The following is a 15,299-nucleotide window of genomic DNA, read 5'->3' as shown; positions in this document are numbered from 1 at the left end:
GGGCAGTGGCGTGGCAGCACCTGTCAGCATCGCTACAGGTAGGCCATTTTCACCCCCTGCCAATACAACTGTTACAGCAGTAACTGGAGCGGTACACCGCAGCGCACAGCAGCACTGGCGTTTTATTTTTATTTTTTACTGGCCCGGCTGCCGCGTCAGCCCGACCAACCTGTGAGGACGGTACCTGCTCCCCGGCCTTTATGTGCAAGGGCCCTTCCGACAAGCTCGTAGGTCCCACCTCGGCAACTGACGGAATGTTCGCGGGGAGGTGTGGGGACCCTCACAGAATATGCGTTGCCCGTCGCCCCCTTCACCCTTCACCCGTGATGACAGGCATCATCGCACGCTCCATTCATCGCTTTCACTTATTTGTTTCTCTGTGCTGTGGTTTCTTTGTTGTTGGAGGGGCGGCTATGGCGATCCCCAGGGTTTGCAGGAGGTGAGCGTGAGAGGCTTGGTGGCGCGATTGGGAGGGGCGAAGCCACGGCGCCGAGCTAGCGGGCGGAAATTTTGGATTGTTTGATCAGTCCGAGGCAAGTTCTTAGGTCGCTAGAATCGTTGCTCCTCGTCGCGGCATGGGATTTGGCTTAGATCGCCATGGTTCTAGCTAGACCAGGTCAAAATTTCTGGAAAGGGGAGCCGGGCTGCCTGCGTTGCTGCTAGGAAAATGTGGCACCAGTTCGATAAGATTTCTCGATTCGTCGGCTATGATTTGAGCGGTTTCTAGGAGGTAAGAGTAATTTCTAAAGATCTAGAGGCCTTTGTTCCGAGTCTTAGTCTCGTGCTCTTGAACCTTTTGACAGGAAGAAGAGCGTAGAAGCCCTTTGAGATGCACACTGCGACTGTGCAAGGAGGGGGAGCGCCATCAAAGTCCACTTCAAGCCCCTCGCAACCAAAGCTCGATGCTTCGCAAAATGCCGGGGGCTCGCTCACACCCAACAAGAGCAAGAAGAGGGAGAGAATTGAGAGCTCCAACGAGGCAAACAAGCGAGAAAGGTCCGTAAATCTGGAGGATGGTGACTCCAAGAGCGATCAAACCGTAGAGGAGTTTGGTGGCATTGACAAGGATGGCCTTACAAGTGTTGCCGGTGTTGAAAAGCTCGTCACCGCCATGCAGCAGGACCGAAGTGACGGGTCGAAGAAACCGGCTTACTGCGCCAACAAAAGGACTGTCCTTTCAGCAGCCATTCTCGCGACTGAGAACCACGAGTACTTGGACCGATTTGTGCAGCTGGGAGGGGTGGCTTTGTTTCACGAGTGGCTCCAGGAAGCTTACAAGGGGAAGAGCGGTGACGGGGAAAGTCCGAGAGAGGCGATCAAGGGTGTTGAGGAGCTGCTGCTGACGATACTGTCGGCGCTGGAGAAGCTGCCCGTGGATTTGCAGGCTCTCAGGTGTCAGGTTGGTAAGTCCGTCAACAATCTCAAGAGCCACAAGAACCTGGAAATCAAGGAGAAAGCACGAAAGCTGGTGGAAACGTGGAAGAAGCGTGTTGGGGATGAGATGAACTCGTCAGGTGGTGCAAAGGCTGCAGGACACGGCAGCGCATGGTCCACAACTTTGAAAAATCCCATGAATGTCAGTCCCTCGGACGTCGCCAGCCAAACAGCAGGTCAGAGTGTGAGCCTATGGTGCTGTTTCTGATGTGATTTTTGATGTTTCAAACAGGAGCGAATGGTGCTTCCGTCACAAAGCTCAAATCGGAGAAAGGAACCAATCAGCCGCAGCACAGCAATGGTCAGCCATATAACAATGCCATTGCGGGTTCTATCACTTGGAAGGACGACGCGAAATCATCTTCCGGTTCTAAATCCAACAGTTCCAACCATCGCCACAACAAAGGCTCCGCAACGAAAGAAACTACTGTGGGTAAGCCGCTTACTTGGGCCAGGGAAAAAGGAGAGCCGGAGCCCAGCACCAAAGTGGTTTTGAGGCTACCGAGGTCATCTTCCCTCGGTGCCAACGAGGAAGTTTTTGGACCAGGAAGTCAGGGATCTTCGCCGAGCCTTCCTGACCAGACGGCGGTTTCGAGCATTGCGGAGGCACCGGATGTAAGGCAGAGACTTCACGGGCCTAATGACGGGAAAGAGGACGTAGAAAACAATCAAGCAGGTGCTGAAAACAAGTCGGAGGTGTCTCGGACGTCCGATTCAAATGACAGGGCAGCCGTCTCCATGGCTATCATTCCGGTGTCAGCGATCAGCAGAATATCAGGGGATGCAGCTGTAGGGGCCTCCGGACGGAGTACTATAATGTCGGAGATAGGCACGGTAGATCAGGAGGTGGCTGGATCTACTGCGGACCGGATTAGTGTTGAGAACCACCATGTACCATCGGAATCGAAGGAGGAAGCAAGACGGAAAGATGCACACGACGGTGTTGACGGAGCCAACTGCGCGTCAAGTTCCTCTTTTACGGAAATGTCAGTCGACCTCAAGGGCCAAGGCGATGAGGCAAGGGATGCAATGAGCTCAGCTGTGGATGAAAGTCACGTTGGTGAAAATGCGAGGCCTAGGCAGGAGTTGGAGGGCCTGGGCGAAAGTCCTGAGCCGCGGTGTAATACCTCTCAAACGCTCAGGAGACCCGATGACCATACTAAGCCGGCAGATACTTACCTTCAAAGTGAAAAGAGGGATACTCCGAGTCCGAATGGTGCCGTTAGTGGGAGGGGAAGCTATGAAGGCGGTCCTGGACGAGGGCTGGAATCCTGGGCTGAGAAGAGGAACAGTTTCTTCCTTGGGAAGAACTCAAGCTCTGAAGAGTCGAGAAAGAATGCTGCTGAGCAGGGAAAAGGGACGTCGCAACAAGACACTAAGATTGTGGAGTCGACGTCAGAGTTTGAAGATGATGCTCTTGAGGTGGCGCAGCAAATTGCTAAGGAGGTCGAGCAGGAAGTTGAGACATCTCATTTGTCTTCGGAGGATCGGGACGCCAAGCTTCATCTTCTCTCGACAGTGAAGGACCCCGATTCGAGTCCGCGCCATCTTCTGGAAAGGTGCTCTCTTGCTTCAGTGTCGATGCAAGAAAATCAGGAGCCGGGGGATTCTAAGGCAGCTGATGGTAATGAGGACACTACAGTTTCAGACCAGGCAGCGGGAACAGAGGCTGCAGGAGGTCACGTAGAAAGTCCAGAACATTCTCCGGAAGCTTTGAATGGTTCTACTCAAGGTGGCAACGAGAAACCAGGCCCAGCGTTGGACGCGTCAGACTTGAAGGCAGAGGAAGAAAAGCCAGCCGAAGCAGCAGGCTTGTCCAGACCCGACTTCGATCTGAACGAAGGCCTCGGAGGTGACGAAGGTTTCAAGGATGTCTCCTGTGCTCCCGTCTTGAACTTGATCGCTTCTGCCGCGCTTCCGACGACTCCGATCCCAGTTCTCCCTACAACCAAAGGCGCGTACGTTCCTCCAGAGTCTCTGAGGAAGTCCAAGTCCGAGACCGGGTGGAAAGGCTCGGCAGCGACCAGCGCTTTCCGTCCCGCCGAGCCAAGGCGAGCGAACGAAACAGTGCAGCAGCAGCATCAACAAGACGCCGGTGAAATCAAGCAAACTCGTCAGCCTCTAGACATCGACCTCAACATCGCAGATGAAAGCACAGGTTTCGAGAACTCGTTTGTGTCGAAGCCGTTTGCTGCTGTGAAAGCCAGCGCCTCGACGTCCGGGCGTGCCGACTTCGACCTCAACTGCGCCGACGACTGCGAAGATGGGAGGGGAATGGGGCTGGATATGAAAGTTCATAGCTCCGGCCAATCCAGAACCGCAGCAGCAGGAGCGGCAGAAGCTAGCACCCGCGGCATGGCACGAGACTTCGACTTAAACGGTCCGGTTGACGACGAAGAGCCATCGACGCTAGTCCAGCACATGAGCTTGCGGAGCACGGAGAACTCCAACGCCAACAACAGCGCTGCTAGCCTGGGTCCAGCGGCAGCGGTCCCTTCCGGCTTTCGGATGGGTGGCGACTTGGTTGGCGTAGCGCCGTGGTTCCCGCCAGGCAACTCCTTCTCGGCGGTGGCGATACCAGCGCTACCAATGGCCAGAGCCGCGGAGGCGAGCTACCAGGTTCCAACGCAGCCGTTTCTCAACGCTGGAGGTGGCGCGATACACTTCAACATGGATCTCTACAGGGGAGGCATGACGCTGGCCACTCCGGCGGTCGCCTATCCTGGAAGCGCTCCGGTGCCTTACCCGTATGCTGCCGCTGGCTTTCCATTCTCCAACTATTCCTTCAACGCTTCATCGTCCGCGTTCCCGGCTTCCTCGTTCGTGGAGGCTCCAGGCCCGGCTCCTCCACAGTACCAGGCGGCGGTGTCCTCGCAGATAGGTGGCGGTCCGGGTGCCATGAGTCGGTTCATAAGGCCGCATTTGATGGGGATCGCGGACGCTGGAAGAGCTGGAGATGGCGGCGGTGGTGTTGGCGTTGGCGTTGGTGGCGGAGGTGGCAGCGCGTGGACGAGGCAGAGCTTGGATCTAAACACCGGGCCGGAGGTGGTGGCGGATGATCTTAGACGGGGAGTGCCGCTGGAAGACCACTTGCGAGGATTCGGGCAAGTGGCGACGCAGGCCGGGAAGCGCAAGGAGCCGGAAAGTGGCTGCGACGCGTTCCAAGCTAACTACAAGCAGCCGGCGTGGTGTTGATGGCTTCGCTGTTGGGATCATCGGTCCAGAGAGTTCTTGGAAGTTTACTACGGAGATCCTTTTGTGATCTTTCACGACGTTCGTTTTATTCGCGAAGAGCCGACGATCACCGATCGACGTTTAACGGTACAGTTCTACACTGAGCAGCAGAGCAGTAGAAGAAGATTTGTTAAAATTGGAAGCGAGAATTCGAATGTTTTTCGTTTACCTCTCCTCTTGTACTAAAAAGCTCCCCCACACTAACTGATGAGTTGAATAAGATTATTCCAAAAGTTCTACTATACAGACAGGCATTCGTTTAGTCCAGCTTTGCGCCCGAGTAAAGGAGAGAGTCGCGAGTGAGAGGCATGTAACATAGGCAGCAAGTCTGCAAAGAAGGGAAAAGAAAGAAACAAGGATTAGAGAAAACGAAGAGAGAGTTTTTCTTTTTCTTACTCCGAGCAAAGTGGCTATGAGAAGAATGATGGTCGTCGAGGCCGCCAGAGTCCTCCGTGAAAGCTGCTCCACAGTTTGCGGCTTCTTTTCTTGCTCGAGGAGCCTGGATCTGTAAGAGTGGTAGTGCTTGCCGATCATTTCCCGTACAAGATGGTGTCCATTCTGGCCCGGGAAAGCCACGACACCGACTAGTTTTCCTGAGAGGCAATAGTTACAAAAGCTAGAGAATCTTGCTTTGTGGGGACAAACCCTTTGTCAGTGTATCCAGCTTTTGGAATAGCTTTGCCACTGCAATAAGCACGATGTCTGAAGCTTTGCTGACATCTTCGTCCTGTCGCTCCCGCTTTAGAGCCTGCAAGATACGAAAGTTTTGCGCGGTACAGTAGCACGCATTCATTCGATGGAGTTACCTTGATCCCCGTAAATGTACCGAAAAAGAGCTCTGCGGTGTCCGGCTTTGTTGTTAGCTCTTCGTGGACGGAGATGGCACGTTTCACTCCTGTTGATAGGGATAGAAGGTCTGTTACAAATAGGTAGTCCGACCTCTGAAAGAGAGCACCAATGTAAGGACCATACGAAAAGTTAAAAAAAAAAAAGGAAAGAAAGCTTTGCCTTGAAAAGATCGAGCTCGAGAGAAATGCCGTCGACTGAAAGTATCACGAGCTCCTGTTCCGCGGCATTCTCCTCGGCAGCTTCTTCTTCGACGTTATCCTCGGTTGAAACTTCTATCGAAGAAGGTCCAAACTGCAAAACCCAGCCACTCAGTTTCTTCAAACTCAGTTCCAATAGGGAACTTACAAGACCTTGAAGCTCGCGTTTCAGGTGAAAGAAGTCGAAGTTCTCCGGAACAGGATGGTTGAGAGACTCCAGTCTAACAGGCTTCCCCGCTGCGAACACATCCATCTTAGCTCAAAGATAATCGCATGAATGCGTACCCAGATGCTTTGTTGCTGCCCTTTTGGGCTTTACACTCAAACCACGATGCTCAGCCAGCTTCACTCCGAGAGCCTGAGAGACGTTCTTTTCTTGCAAGAAGCCTGTGTATAACACAAAATTCTCCTTTTAGAGCTATAAAAGCTTCGCTCGTGGCTTACCTGAATCGAAACCTTCGATCACCAGCGAAACTACTCTCTGTGGCCTGTGAAATACATTTGGAATAAGAAGCCTCTCGAGCTACAAAAAAACATCGAATAACTGGAAAGAAGAACAAAGAAGTTAAAAAACCTCCATACCTTGCTGGCGGAGACCTCGGACATCGTCACTGGAGGATCCACACCGAGAAGCACCGCGACGGATGCCGCAACATCAGCTTCCGAGAACACCGATTCCTATCAATCCAGATCCAGAAACAATCATCCAGCCGATAGAGAACGAAAGATAATTCCACACCTGGGAGCCAGACTGTAGATAATCCTTTCCCTGTCCAGTCTCCACGAAGAACACAGACCCGCCGTCCTCAGCGCTCGCACTTCCAGCAAGAATCAAGCTCGCGAGCAATGCGATCCAAGGCAGTAGCTCCAGAGCTCCCATTGTGATGCGCTCTGGCCCAGAAAACCCTAGATAGGCTGGAAATTTAGGGTTCCAACGAGCTAGGCTTAAATATGGCTAGTAGTGGAATGCGGCAGAGGAGCTCGCTCGATCGCGATGGAGCTTCCGCTTCTACTGGCGAGGCAGCTCGCGAAGAGGAGAATGGGAAGACAGTGGCGGTGCCGCCGCCGCCGCGGGGACGTCCTGGCTGGATTGGATTTCTTAGCGCTGTTGCGATCGCTGCTCTTGTGCTTCGTCTGGCGACTCCAAAACCAGTGAGTGTTTGTTTTTCCTTCTGTGGAGTTAGCGGCATTTCTCTTCGCAGAGGATTTTCACGAGTGAGAGCTTGTCCCAGTTCGATGGAGCGAGCAAGGAGCTTCCAATTTACTTGAGCATTCTGGGGTGAGAAAACTCTCGCTTTTCTTGTTTTTGTTTGGCTCACTGTGCTGATAGATGTTACAAGGTCTGTGTTTGATGTCACGAGTGGAAGACAACACTATGGCGTTGGAGGGAGCTACCATCACTTCTCTGGAAGGTCTATAGAATTCTCCTTCTTTTTTTTTCTTCCGCTAACCATATGATCATGATCAGGGACGCGACGAGAGCATTCGTTTCTGGAAACTTTACTGGTAAAATTATCTACTGATCAGTGATGGCTCTCTCATCTTTTGAGCACCAATGTTTTTCTATCGATTGATCCTTCACAGGCGATGGGCTTTCTGACAGTGTTCGTGGTCTTTCGCCAATAGAGGTCTTCATTGTTTTATTTTAAACTCTCTTCCCTCACTCAGACTGCTCTTCATATAGGTGAAAAGAATAGGAGATTGGCGAAGCTTCTATCACAACAGCTACTCGTAAGTTCTTTGTTTGTTTTCTCTGGTTGACAGATAGACTCTTTGCAGATATATTGGAAAGCTGATTGGAACGTACTACGACTCCAATGGAAAGCCAACAGACGAGCTGCTGCGCGTCGAGAAAAGGATCAAACGAGGCGAGGAGCTCTTGAAGCAGCAGGAAGCCGAGGAGAAAAAGTTCCCGACTTGCAACTCACGGTGGTCTCAAAGCGAAGGTGGAGAGGTACTCTAAACGATGATACTCCAGCGTTCCTACGTTGATTATGGTGTGCTTCAAACTCTTGCAGGTGTGGTGTGACAGTGGTTATCCTCGCATTCTCAGCAAACCATCGCCGCTTCCATCTCAAGGCTCGGGGGAATCCCGCTGTGCGTGCTTCGCAGAGAAGCAGCTCAATCGTCCGGGGCTGGCTGTCTACCCGGGCTGCGAAGCTCGAGCCACAGTGTGCAAAACTTCCTGACAATGAAGTAAGCTCGCTCTTTGTTTTTCCTCCTTTTCGTGATTGTTTCTATAGAAGAAAGCTTGCATTGTCACGGCAATGACGCAAACTTCGAGATGATGCAAAAGTTGGAAAGGAATTGCAAAGATCAAAGTTATAGTTGTTTCTCTTCCAAGTTCTCGCGAAAAGTCGAGAAAAATCAAGCTTGCTTTTTCTCCTCCACGAAGAGGTTTTATAAAGTTAAGCGCATGAAAAGAATATATGGAACATCCTTCCAGGGATATCCGCTGGCCGGGATTCGTGGCCGGGGTTTGGAGAAGGCACAATGGCGGGGGAATGAGCGTCGCCATGGTCTCCTCCTGGAGCCCTAATCCTCCTCCTCTCCTTCGCTCGTCACTCCCACATTTGCGAGCTCCGGCCGGGATCGCCCCGAGAAATCCAGCGCTCCCGATCATCGGCGCGGCCTTCTTGAATCCCTCCTCCTCCTCCTCCAATCGCCCAAAGCTCCCCGGGCGCGGCAGGGATTCCACCCGAAGGAGCCTGGTACGTCTCTACTGCTCGCGCTCCTCGCGCTGCCTCACCATAATCTGCCTCACATCGCTCGTCGCGGCGCTCGCCCGGATCGCATCGCTGCTCGTCTCCCTCGCGGACAGGATATTTAGGTCATCGCCCAGCGCCGCGCCCAGCGGGAATCTCCTCGCCAATGGATCGTCGCCGCTGGGAATGGCGCTGCTCAGCACCTCCGCCATGGCCAGCGCGCATCTCAGCCCCATGATCGTCACGCTCCGGGCGAATCCCACCTTCATGTCCGGGCTGGTGGCGTGGATGGTGGCGCAGGCGAGCAAGGTGCTCACCACCTACGTGGTGTACCGACGGTGGGATTTGAGGATGCTGGTTGGATCGGGCGGCATGCCGTCGTCCCACTCGGCTCTTTGCCTCGGGCTCACCACCTCGGTGGCGCTCTCCCATGGCGTCGGGGACGCCTTGTTCCCGGTTTGCCTCGGGTTTAGCCTCATTGTCATGTACGATGCCACGGGAGTGAGACGCCATGCCGGAATGCAAGCCGAGGTACGTCTTCTCCATCCATCCATAGCCATTTTCTCGCTGTAGTTCTGCATTGCATTGCTCTGGCCTGAGAGAATCGCGTAGATCTTTAGATCTCTAGATCATGAAGGGTTCTCGTAAATCACAGCAAAGCTTGAGGAGGGAGTTCTAGAGGCATCCTACAAGACTTTTAGAGTAGCGCTCGTTGCATTGGTCAGTTTGTAGGATCAAACACTCTTGAGCGCTAGCAGTATGTGACTCGGGCCTTGCGCTTTCTTGTGCTCCAGGTTCTCAACATGATCATCAAGGATCTCTTCCAGGGGCATCCCGTGAGCGAGAAGAAGCTCAAGGAGCTACTAGGGCACACTCCTCTCCAGGTGGTGGCGGGTGCTTTGGTGGGAATCTTGGTTGGATGGTGGTGCTGTTTAACTCCCCGTTAAACTTTAAAGCTCTTGGAGAGGAAACATTGTCCACTCCTCAGCTTACATGGCATTTCTTGTGATTGTGAGATTCTGCCAAAACAACATAGATTTGCTACAATATATTTTACATCTTGTGCCCAACAATCCAAATAACTTTTGTGTGGAGAAGAATATCAGGTGGAAAGAAGTGGCCATGGTTGGTAGCCATGACATGGACCATTTTCCACTCCATAGCTTTGTGAGATTTTGCCAAAACAACATAAATTTGCTACACTATATTTTACATCTTATGCCCAACAATACGAATAAGAGGTGGCCATGGTTGGTAGCCATGACATGGACCGCGCGCGGAAAGTCCACGCTGGCAGAGCTGCCATTGGCCCAGCGCCACAACGAGGCGCGTATTTAAACACTCTGGCAGCAATCCAGTGTGTAGTGTTCTCGCATTCGAGCTAAGGAGCGAGCGCTCTCATCTCTCTTTCCTTTCCCTTGCTTGTTTAGATCGAGCAATGGTCGCCATGACTGCCATGACTAGAAGACGATGATCCTGGTTTGCAGGACTTCCCAGAAGTAGTAGCAGTGCTAGCATTTCCAAGGCCACGACCACCATTCTCATATCCCAGGCCGCGAGCAAGGTTATCGTCGCCACCATCCCCTGACGCCACTCGCCACTCTAAAGCCGACTCGTCAAGGTAACTTCTGTTTTCGAGTTTCTAAGTCAGTCATGAGCACTGTGGTGGATTTCCTAAGCTCGGCACCGGGATGGAACGCTGCGTGCATGGTTGTGGCAGCGCTGGTCTGCGTTGTATTGGTGATGTTGGGAAGAAAAGAGAACAGGAATTTGCCCCCAGGTCCTCCCGGCTGGCCGATCATCGGAAACTTGATGCAGCTCGGTCCCCTCCCCCACAGGACAATGGCTGGCTGGTGCCAGAAGTATGGACCTCTCGTCTACTGCAGGCTTGGCTCCACTCCGACCATCACCGCTAGCTCGCCTCAGATGATCCGGGAGCTGCTGTGGACTCAGGACGAAACTTTCGCGTCTCGGCCGAGAACTACTGCGGGAAAGCTCATGGCATACCACGACCAGGACGTCGGGCTGGCCCCTTATGATGCTCACTGGAAGCTCATGAGGAGGATTTGCGTGGAGAACTTGCTGACGACACGAAGGATGGAAGGCTTCCAGAAGAGCCGGGCCGAGGAAGCTCGCGACCTGGTAGAGACAATGTTGAAGGAGGCCAAGGCTGGGAACACCATCAACATAAGGGAGCACTTGGGAGGCTTCACCATGAATGTGATAACGAGAATGCTGATTGGAAAGAGATACTTTGGAACCGAGTCCACAGGTGAGAAGGAGGCCACCGATATTCGGGAGCTCCTACACGAGGCTGTTGCCCTCATTGGTGTTTTCTTCATTCCGGATCACGTACCGCTCCTCAAGTGGATGGATCCCAAAAGTTATAGGCACCAGTTTAAGAAGATTGGGAAGCGAATGGACGACTACTACAGCTACATCATCGAGGAGCACAGGAAGAGGCAGGAAGTGGTCGATGGTCCTAAGGACTTTGTGGACGTTCTTCTCGGTGAGAACAGCGAGCTCAACGACGTGGAAATCAAAGCACTGATACAGGTAACTAAGAGGTCTCTCCTTGTTCCTTTGTATCGTAAATTTTTCTCTCAGGATATGGTCGTGGGGGGCACCGATACCGCGTCCTTCACTATGGAGTGGTTTATGCTCGAGATGATCCGGAACCCGAAAGTTATGCGCAAAGTCCAGAAGGAGATAGACTCGGTGCTGGAAAAGAAAGCCACCAACAAACACTTAGTGGAAGAGTCGGATCTAGCGAGCCTCGACTACCTGAAAGCAGCTGTCAAGGAAACTTTCAGGATGCACCCGGTTGGCGGCTTCCTCATACCTCACGAGTCGATCCGGGACACCAACGTTGCCGGCTACCACGTCCCCAAAGGCTCGCTCATCCTCATCAACACTCACGGGCTGGGAAGGAACAGCGCGGTGTGGGACAACGTCGACGAGTTCCGGCCCGAGAGGTTCCTCAGGACCGACGATAAAGTCCACCTCCGCGACTCCGAGTATCGCGTCATTCCATTTGGCTCCGGCAAGCGGGCGTGCCCCGGTGCCCAACTCGGGCAGTCGATGCTCCTCCTCGGCCTGGGACGACTTTTTCATGGATTCGACTGGTATCCACCGCCGGGAATGAGCACGGGAGACATTGACGTTATGGAAGCTTACGGCCTCACGACGCCGCCGAGGACTCCGTTGCGAGCAGTGGCAAAAGCTCGGCTGGATGAGAGCTTCTACTGTCTCCATTAATCTCTCTCTTTCTGGCAAGATCAAGTATATGCTTTGTTTTGTTTTGAAGCAATGGTTGATTAGCAAGGGTTTTGACTGATGACAGTCTTTCAGCAACTGGGCAAGCATGCTTGGCTCAAGGAAGTGGTTGTGGTGGATGGGGACAGATTAAGATGGCGAGGAATAGTCAAAGCAGATCAAGCTAACTCTTGACTTATAGGTGTGCAAGGACCCTTGTGGACTCCATCGTGGATATTAGGTCGCTGTGCCAACGACAGAAATCTCCATGTTGTAAGGCCGAGACACCATGATTATCTCGAAATATCACAGAATTTTAACATTAAATTAGACCTGTTTAATCCTACAAATATTCCCTACTCAAAACTTCTAGTTAACTTCCATTTCCAGATTCCAAGTCAAGAGCATGATGGTGGATTTCCTGAGCTCGGTTGAGGGATGGAACGTACATGCTTGTGGCAGCTCTGTGTTTTCTCGGTGATGCTGGGAAGAAAAGAGAAAAGGAAGTTACCCTCAGGTCCTCCCGGCTGGCCGATCCTTGGGAACTTAATGCAGACCCCCACAGGACAATGGCTGGCTGGTGCCAAAAGTAGGGACCTCTCGTCTACTGCAGGCTTGGCTCCACTTGCTAGCTGGACTCAGGACGATACTTTCTCGTCTCGGCCGAGAACTACTGCAGGAATGCTCATGTCATACCACGACCAGGACGTCAGGCTGGCCCCTTACGACGCTCACTGGAAGCTCGTGAGAAGGATTTGCGTGGAGCACTTGCTGACGACGTGAAGGATGGAAGGAGGCGGCCGGGTACAGACAATGTTGAACGAGGCCAAGGCTGGGAACACCATCAACATGAGAGAGCACTTCGAGCATGAGGATGCTGGTTGGAAAAGGTACTTTGGAAGCGGTGAGAAGGATCCTACATGGAGTTTTCTACATAAACGTGGTGTCCCTATGCTTGAGTGAAGGGAGCCTCTCTCCCTCACATTGGTGGCCTCAATTTAACCTAGCACTCTATGGGCTCAAAGTCAAGTTACAGAAATTCTTTTGTGTTTTACAACTTTTGTATTCCTTTTCTTTCTATTCTTTATATATGTCAAAAGGAAAAGATACGTATTTTAATCACATGACTTGTGTTTTTCAGTTTGCCATTCAGCTAAAAAAAATATATTGATGACATAAAAGCAGTCGGCTGAAAAGCACCATTGAGTTTCTATCATCACAAACAATGACGAAACAATGGTTGTCGTACCTTTGAGCTCACGAGTTGAGCTCTGTACTCAAACTAAACTTAAATCTAAACCTTGGGCTCAAGTGGTTCGAGGGCTGAAGATGTTGGAGCTAAGTTGGTTTAAAATTGAACTGGTTTTGGCCAAGTTGGTATCCATTTCCGAGTCCAGGTGAGGTTGCACAATGGCCACCTCAGGCAAAAAGAGGGGTGGAGTGGTTTCTTTTTGTAAATTGGATTCTTTGGCTCGCACCAAAGTTTCTTGGTTTGTTTGAACTAAGTATTGAGTAGGAAAATCTAGTTTGCACACCCATACTCATGAAACTTTAAAAAGCTAGAAAGTGTGTGGTTCTAAACCTCCATCTGCTGTTATACGCAGATGACTTACAAAGAAAAAACTACAGAAGCAGCTTCTGCCAAACAACATGACTATCCATCAGAGCAAATAGATCGTGATCTTCGAGTCCAAAGCTGTGATAGCACCACCCAGTTATCGAGGACAGGAAGTCACCACCTACAAATACTTAGGGTACCGCCAACGCACATGGACGACTGGACTTATACAGCGGGAAGCAGTAGCAAATTGGGCATACTAATCAATATGCTCCGACAAAACGGTATCTACTGATGGGACGCCCGAAAAGAGCACCCAACCAATCTGCCACCAGTTGGTCCTGGCTGGAAGATTTGAACCACACTTTCATCAGCCACAGACTTTAGCATCCAGGAAAGAGCATCATATGGACTCCTCTGCATCAAAATTAAATTTAATCCAAGCATGGAAACTCACCATACTTTCACTTCTTCAACCATTGTATACGAGCAACAAACTACAGATGGTGGAAGGACTGCCAACAATGGATGAAGAGATTATAACTCAACTTTGAGTTGCTCCTGGGACAATTGGTGACAAAAGTCCCCCAAGCATGGATCAGCCTCAAAGGTTGGCAAGTAGGATCCAACAAGAACCCCAGGTTCCAAGACTACTTACATGATGTCAAATCCAAGTTGGAAGTCCACAACACCACTGGCTACACCACCAGATGCACGCTTGCCAAATACAGAATGAGTGCGCATTCCCTCCACATAGAGCTTGGACGTCAAAGAACACCAATCACCCCTAGAGACTAGCGTTGGTGTCACCTCTGCCGATTGGGGACAAAGATGTGATTTATGAGTGTCCAGCATACATACGTCTTGCTGAACTTCACGGCTCCAAACCTCCCAGAACTCATCGGAAACCCGGACTCGGCAGCTATGGCGGCACTCTTCCTGCTATATTAGGTGATAAAATTCCTTGCATTGAGCGCTAGACGAAAGGCAGACAACTCCTGGCTATAACATCCTGGACGAGCCTCATGACTGAATCAAGAGACAAACAGCAAGGACAATGATCTACATTGAATTACATTGCACTGCATTGCATCGCAACACAGCATGGAATGAGCATAGTCCCCCCCCCTCTCTCTCTCGCTGTCTCTGTAAACTACATAACAATAGAATTAAGAAAAGTAAAGCCAGATTGCTTTAACTAATGTGTTCATGTGGCACCCTAAAGAAGGCTTTTCCACGTCAGCTAACAGCGTGCGATGTCATCAGTTACCAATTTGTCTGTTCGACGTAAGAGTAAAAAGGCTGTGGCCACGAAGATAGAGCATAGCCTCCATACTAAAACACTAGAAGAAAAGAAGAGTTTCTTCGAGATCTTACTCTGAACTTGCAGAGATCAATCCGCATAAGTTGATCCTCTCACTGTCATCACAGGTAAAGTAAGCGAAAGAGGGATAGTTTTGAAGGCCAAAAGGTAGCGGGAAATTCCTATTTAGGGTTCTTGAAATCTGATTGCTCGATCGCGCATTTCCCTCTCTTCACACAAAATATCCAAACCCTAATCCTATAAACCCTAGACAATATGTTTACAATAATGAGATTGGACAATCACGCTTTATCATTCGGCAGCAATGATGACATGGCACTTGACATGGAAATTCGTGCCACGCAGCCCTATTTATGTATATGATATGCTTTTTATGGTGATCCGTTGAACTCCATATCATATTCGTTGCCAGGGCCTTATCACCTTCCCGTGGAGAAAAATATCGGCTAGAAAGAAGTGGCCATGGTTGGGCCGTGGAGATTACAGGGATAGCCACTGCCAGCGTATGACATGGACCGAGCGGCAAGCCCATGCCGGCAATGACATGGCACACGTGGACACGAGAGAGGCAACCAGTTGGGCTCGCGAGCTGGACCCACAGCACGGTGCAATTGGCTGGAAGGCGTCCAGCTCATCCGAATTTCGATAATGTCATCGGCTGGAAATCGTCCACCTCGGCCAGAATCCAATTGTCACCCCCCATTGGCCCGGAGGCGCCACGACGGGATAAGGTAAGGCGCGCA

General features: G+C 51.4%; 5 protein-coding genes across 7 annotated transcripts; 4 read left to right on the top strand and 1 right to left on the bottom strand.

Annotated features, from left to right (window-relative positions):
- Positions 1–357: 357 nt before the first annotated feature.
- LOC112345293 lies at positions 358–4,841 on the top strand. Its single transcript, XM_024671702.1, has 3 exons — positions 358–730; positions 804–1,610; positions 1,667–4,841. Exons 2-3 carry the CDS (start codon positions 830–832, stop codon positions 4,627–4,629), a joined length of 3,744 nt encoding a protein of 1,247 aa, XP_024527470.1. The 5' UTR covers positions 358–730; positions 804–829; the 3' UTR covers positions 4,630–4,841.
- LOC9631688 lies at positions 4,694–6,634 on the bottom strand. Its single transcript, XM_002966821.2, has 11 exons — positions 6,454–6,634; positions 6,297–6,392; positions 6,159–6,237; positions 6,000–6,101; positions 5,863–5,951; positions 5,677–5,808; positions 5,475–5,609; positions 5,314–5,416; positions 5,065–5,261; positions 4,838–4,996; positions 4,694–4,768 (listed from the first exon to the last, which is right to left on the bottom strand). Exons 1-10 carry the CDS (start codon positions 6,592–6,594, stop codon positions 4,928–4,930), a joined length of 1,143 nt encoding a protein of 380 aa, XP_002966867.1. The 5' UTR covers positions 6,595–6,634; the 3' UTR covers positions 4,694–4,768; positions 4,838–4,927.
- A 7-nt stretch (positions 6,635–6,641) lies between these two features.
- On the top strand, positions 6,642–8,047 carry LOC9631687 (membrane-associated progesterone-binding protein 4). Of its 3 annotated transcripts, XM_024671704.1 has the most exons (9): positions 6,642–6,866; positions 6,917–6,993; positions 7,055–7,126; positions 7,183–7,220; positions 7,299–7,342; positions 7,399–7,445; positions 7,494–7,668; positions 7,733–7,910; positions 7,958–8,047. In XM_024671704.1, the coding sequence occupies exons 1-8, from the start codon at positions 6,666–6,668 to the stop codon at positions 7,901–7,903; spliced, it is 825 nt and encodes a 274-aa protein (XP_024527472.1). In that variant the 5' UTR covers positions 6,642–6,665; the 3' UTR covers positions 7,904–7,910; positions 7,958–8,047. The 3 variants fall into 3 exon arrangements, with proteins under 3 accessions (XP_024527472.1, XP_024527473.1, XP_024527471.1); XM_024671705.1 differs by lacking the exon at positions 7,958–8,047 and having other exon boundaries at positions 6,947–6,993; positions 7,733–7,930; XM_024671703.1 differs by lacking the exon at positions 7,958–8,047 and having other exon boundaries at positions 7,733–7,930.
- A 34-nt stretch (positions 8,048–8,081) lies between these two features.
- Positions 8,082–9,486, top strand: LOC9631686. Its single transcript, XM_002967186.2, has 2 exons — positions 8,082–8,950; positions 9,214–9,486. The coding sequence occupies exons 1-2, from the start codon at positions 8,144–8,146 to the stop codon at positions 9,364–9,366; spliced, it is 960 nt and encodes a 319-aa protein (XP_002967232.2). The 5' UTR covers positions 8,082–8,143; the 3' UTR covers positions 9,367–9,486.
- Positions 9,487–9,799: 313 nt separating this feature from the next.
- Positions 9,800–12,001, top strand: LOC9631685 (cytochrome P450 703A2). The gene is made up of 2 exons (XM_024672025.1): positions 9,800–10,975; positions 11,027–12,001. Exons 1-2 carry the CDS (start codon positions 10,073–10,075, stop codon positions 11,675–11,677), a joined length of 1,554 nt encoding a protein of 517 aa, XP_024527793.1. The 5' UTR covers positions 9,800–10,072; the 3' UTR covers positions 11,678–12,001.
- The last annotated feature ends 3,298 nt before the right edge of the window (positions 12,002–15,299 follow it).

This window comes from Selaginella moellendorffii, unplaced genomic scaffold (genome assembly GCF_000143415.4).
Source record: "Selaginella moellendorffii unplaced genomic scaffold, v1.0 SELMOscaffold_8, whole genome shotgun sequence".
In the NCBI taxonomy this organism is placed as follows: domain Eukaryota; kingdom Viridiplantae; phylum Streptophyta; class Lycopodiopsida; order Selaginellales; family Selaginellaceae; genus Selaginella; species Selaginella moellendorffii.
The sequence above is the reverse complement of the archived record's forward strand: the minus strand, read 5'-3'. Positions and strand labels throughout refer to the sequence as shown.

Coding starts and splice junctions, on each gene's coding strand:
- LOC9631685 (XM_024672025.1), top strand. CDS start 10,073: ATGAGCACTGTGGTGGATTTCCTAAGCTCGGCACCGGGATGGAACGCT. Junction 10,976..11,026: donor AAATCAAAGCACTGATACAG/GTAACTAAGAGG, acceptor TTTTTCTCTCAG/GATATGGTCGTGGGGGGCAC.
- LOC112345293 (XM_024671702.1), top strand. CDS start 830: ATGCACACTGCGACTGTGCAAGGAGGGGGAGCGCCATCAAAGTCCACT. Junction 1,611..1,666: donor CGTCGCCAGCCAAACAGCAG/GTCAGAGTGTGA, acceptor TGTTTCAAACAG/GAGCGAATGGTGCTTCCGTC.
- LOC9631687 (XM_024671704.1), top strand. CDS start 6,666: ATGGCTAGTAGTGGAATGCGGCAGAGGAGCTCGCTCGATCGCGATGGA. Junction 6,994..7,054: donor ATTTACTTGAGCATTCTGGG/GTGAGAAAACTC, acceptor AGATGTTACAAG/GTCTGTGTTTGATGTCACGA. Junction 7,343..7,398: donor GTGGTCTTTCGCCAATAGAG/GTCTTCATTGTT, acceptor CTCTTCATATAG/GTGAAAAGAATAGGAGATTG.
- LOC9631686 (XM_002967186.2), top strand. CDS start 8,144: ATGGAACATCCTTCCAGGGATATCCGCTGGCCGGGATTCGTGGCCGGG. Junction 8,951..9,213: donor ATGCCGGAATGCAAGCCGAG/GTACGTCTTCTC, acceptor CTTGTGCTCCAG/GTTCTCAACATGATCATCAA.
- LOC9631688 (XM_002966821.2), bottom strand. CDS start 6,594: ATGGGAGCTCTGGAGCTACTGCCTTGGATCGCATTGCTCGCGAGCTTG. Junction 5,417..5,474: donor GTACATTTACGGGGATCAAG/GTAACTCCATCG, acceptor CGTATCTTGCAG/GCTCTAAAGCGGGAGCGACA. Junction 4,997..5,064: donor TCATAGCCACTTTGCTCGGA/GTAAGAAAAAGA, acceptor CCTTCTTTGCAG/ACTTGCTGCCTATGTTACAT.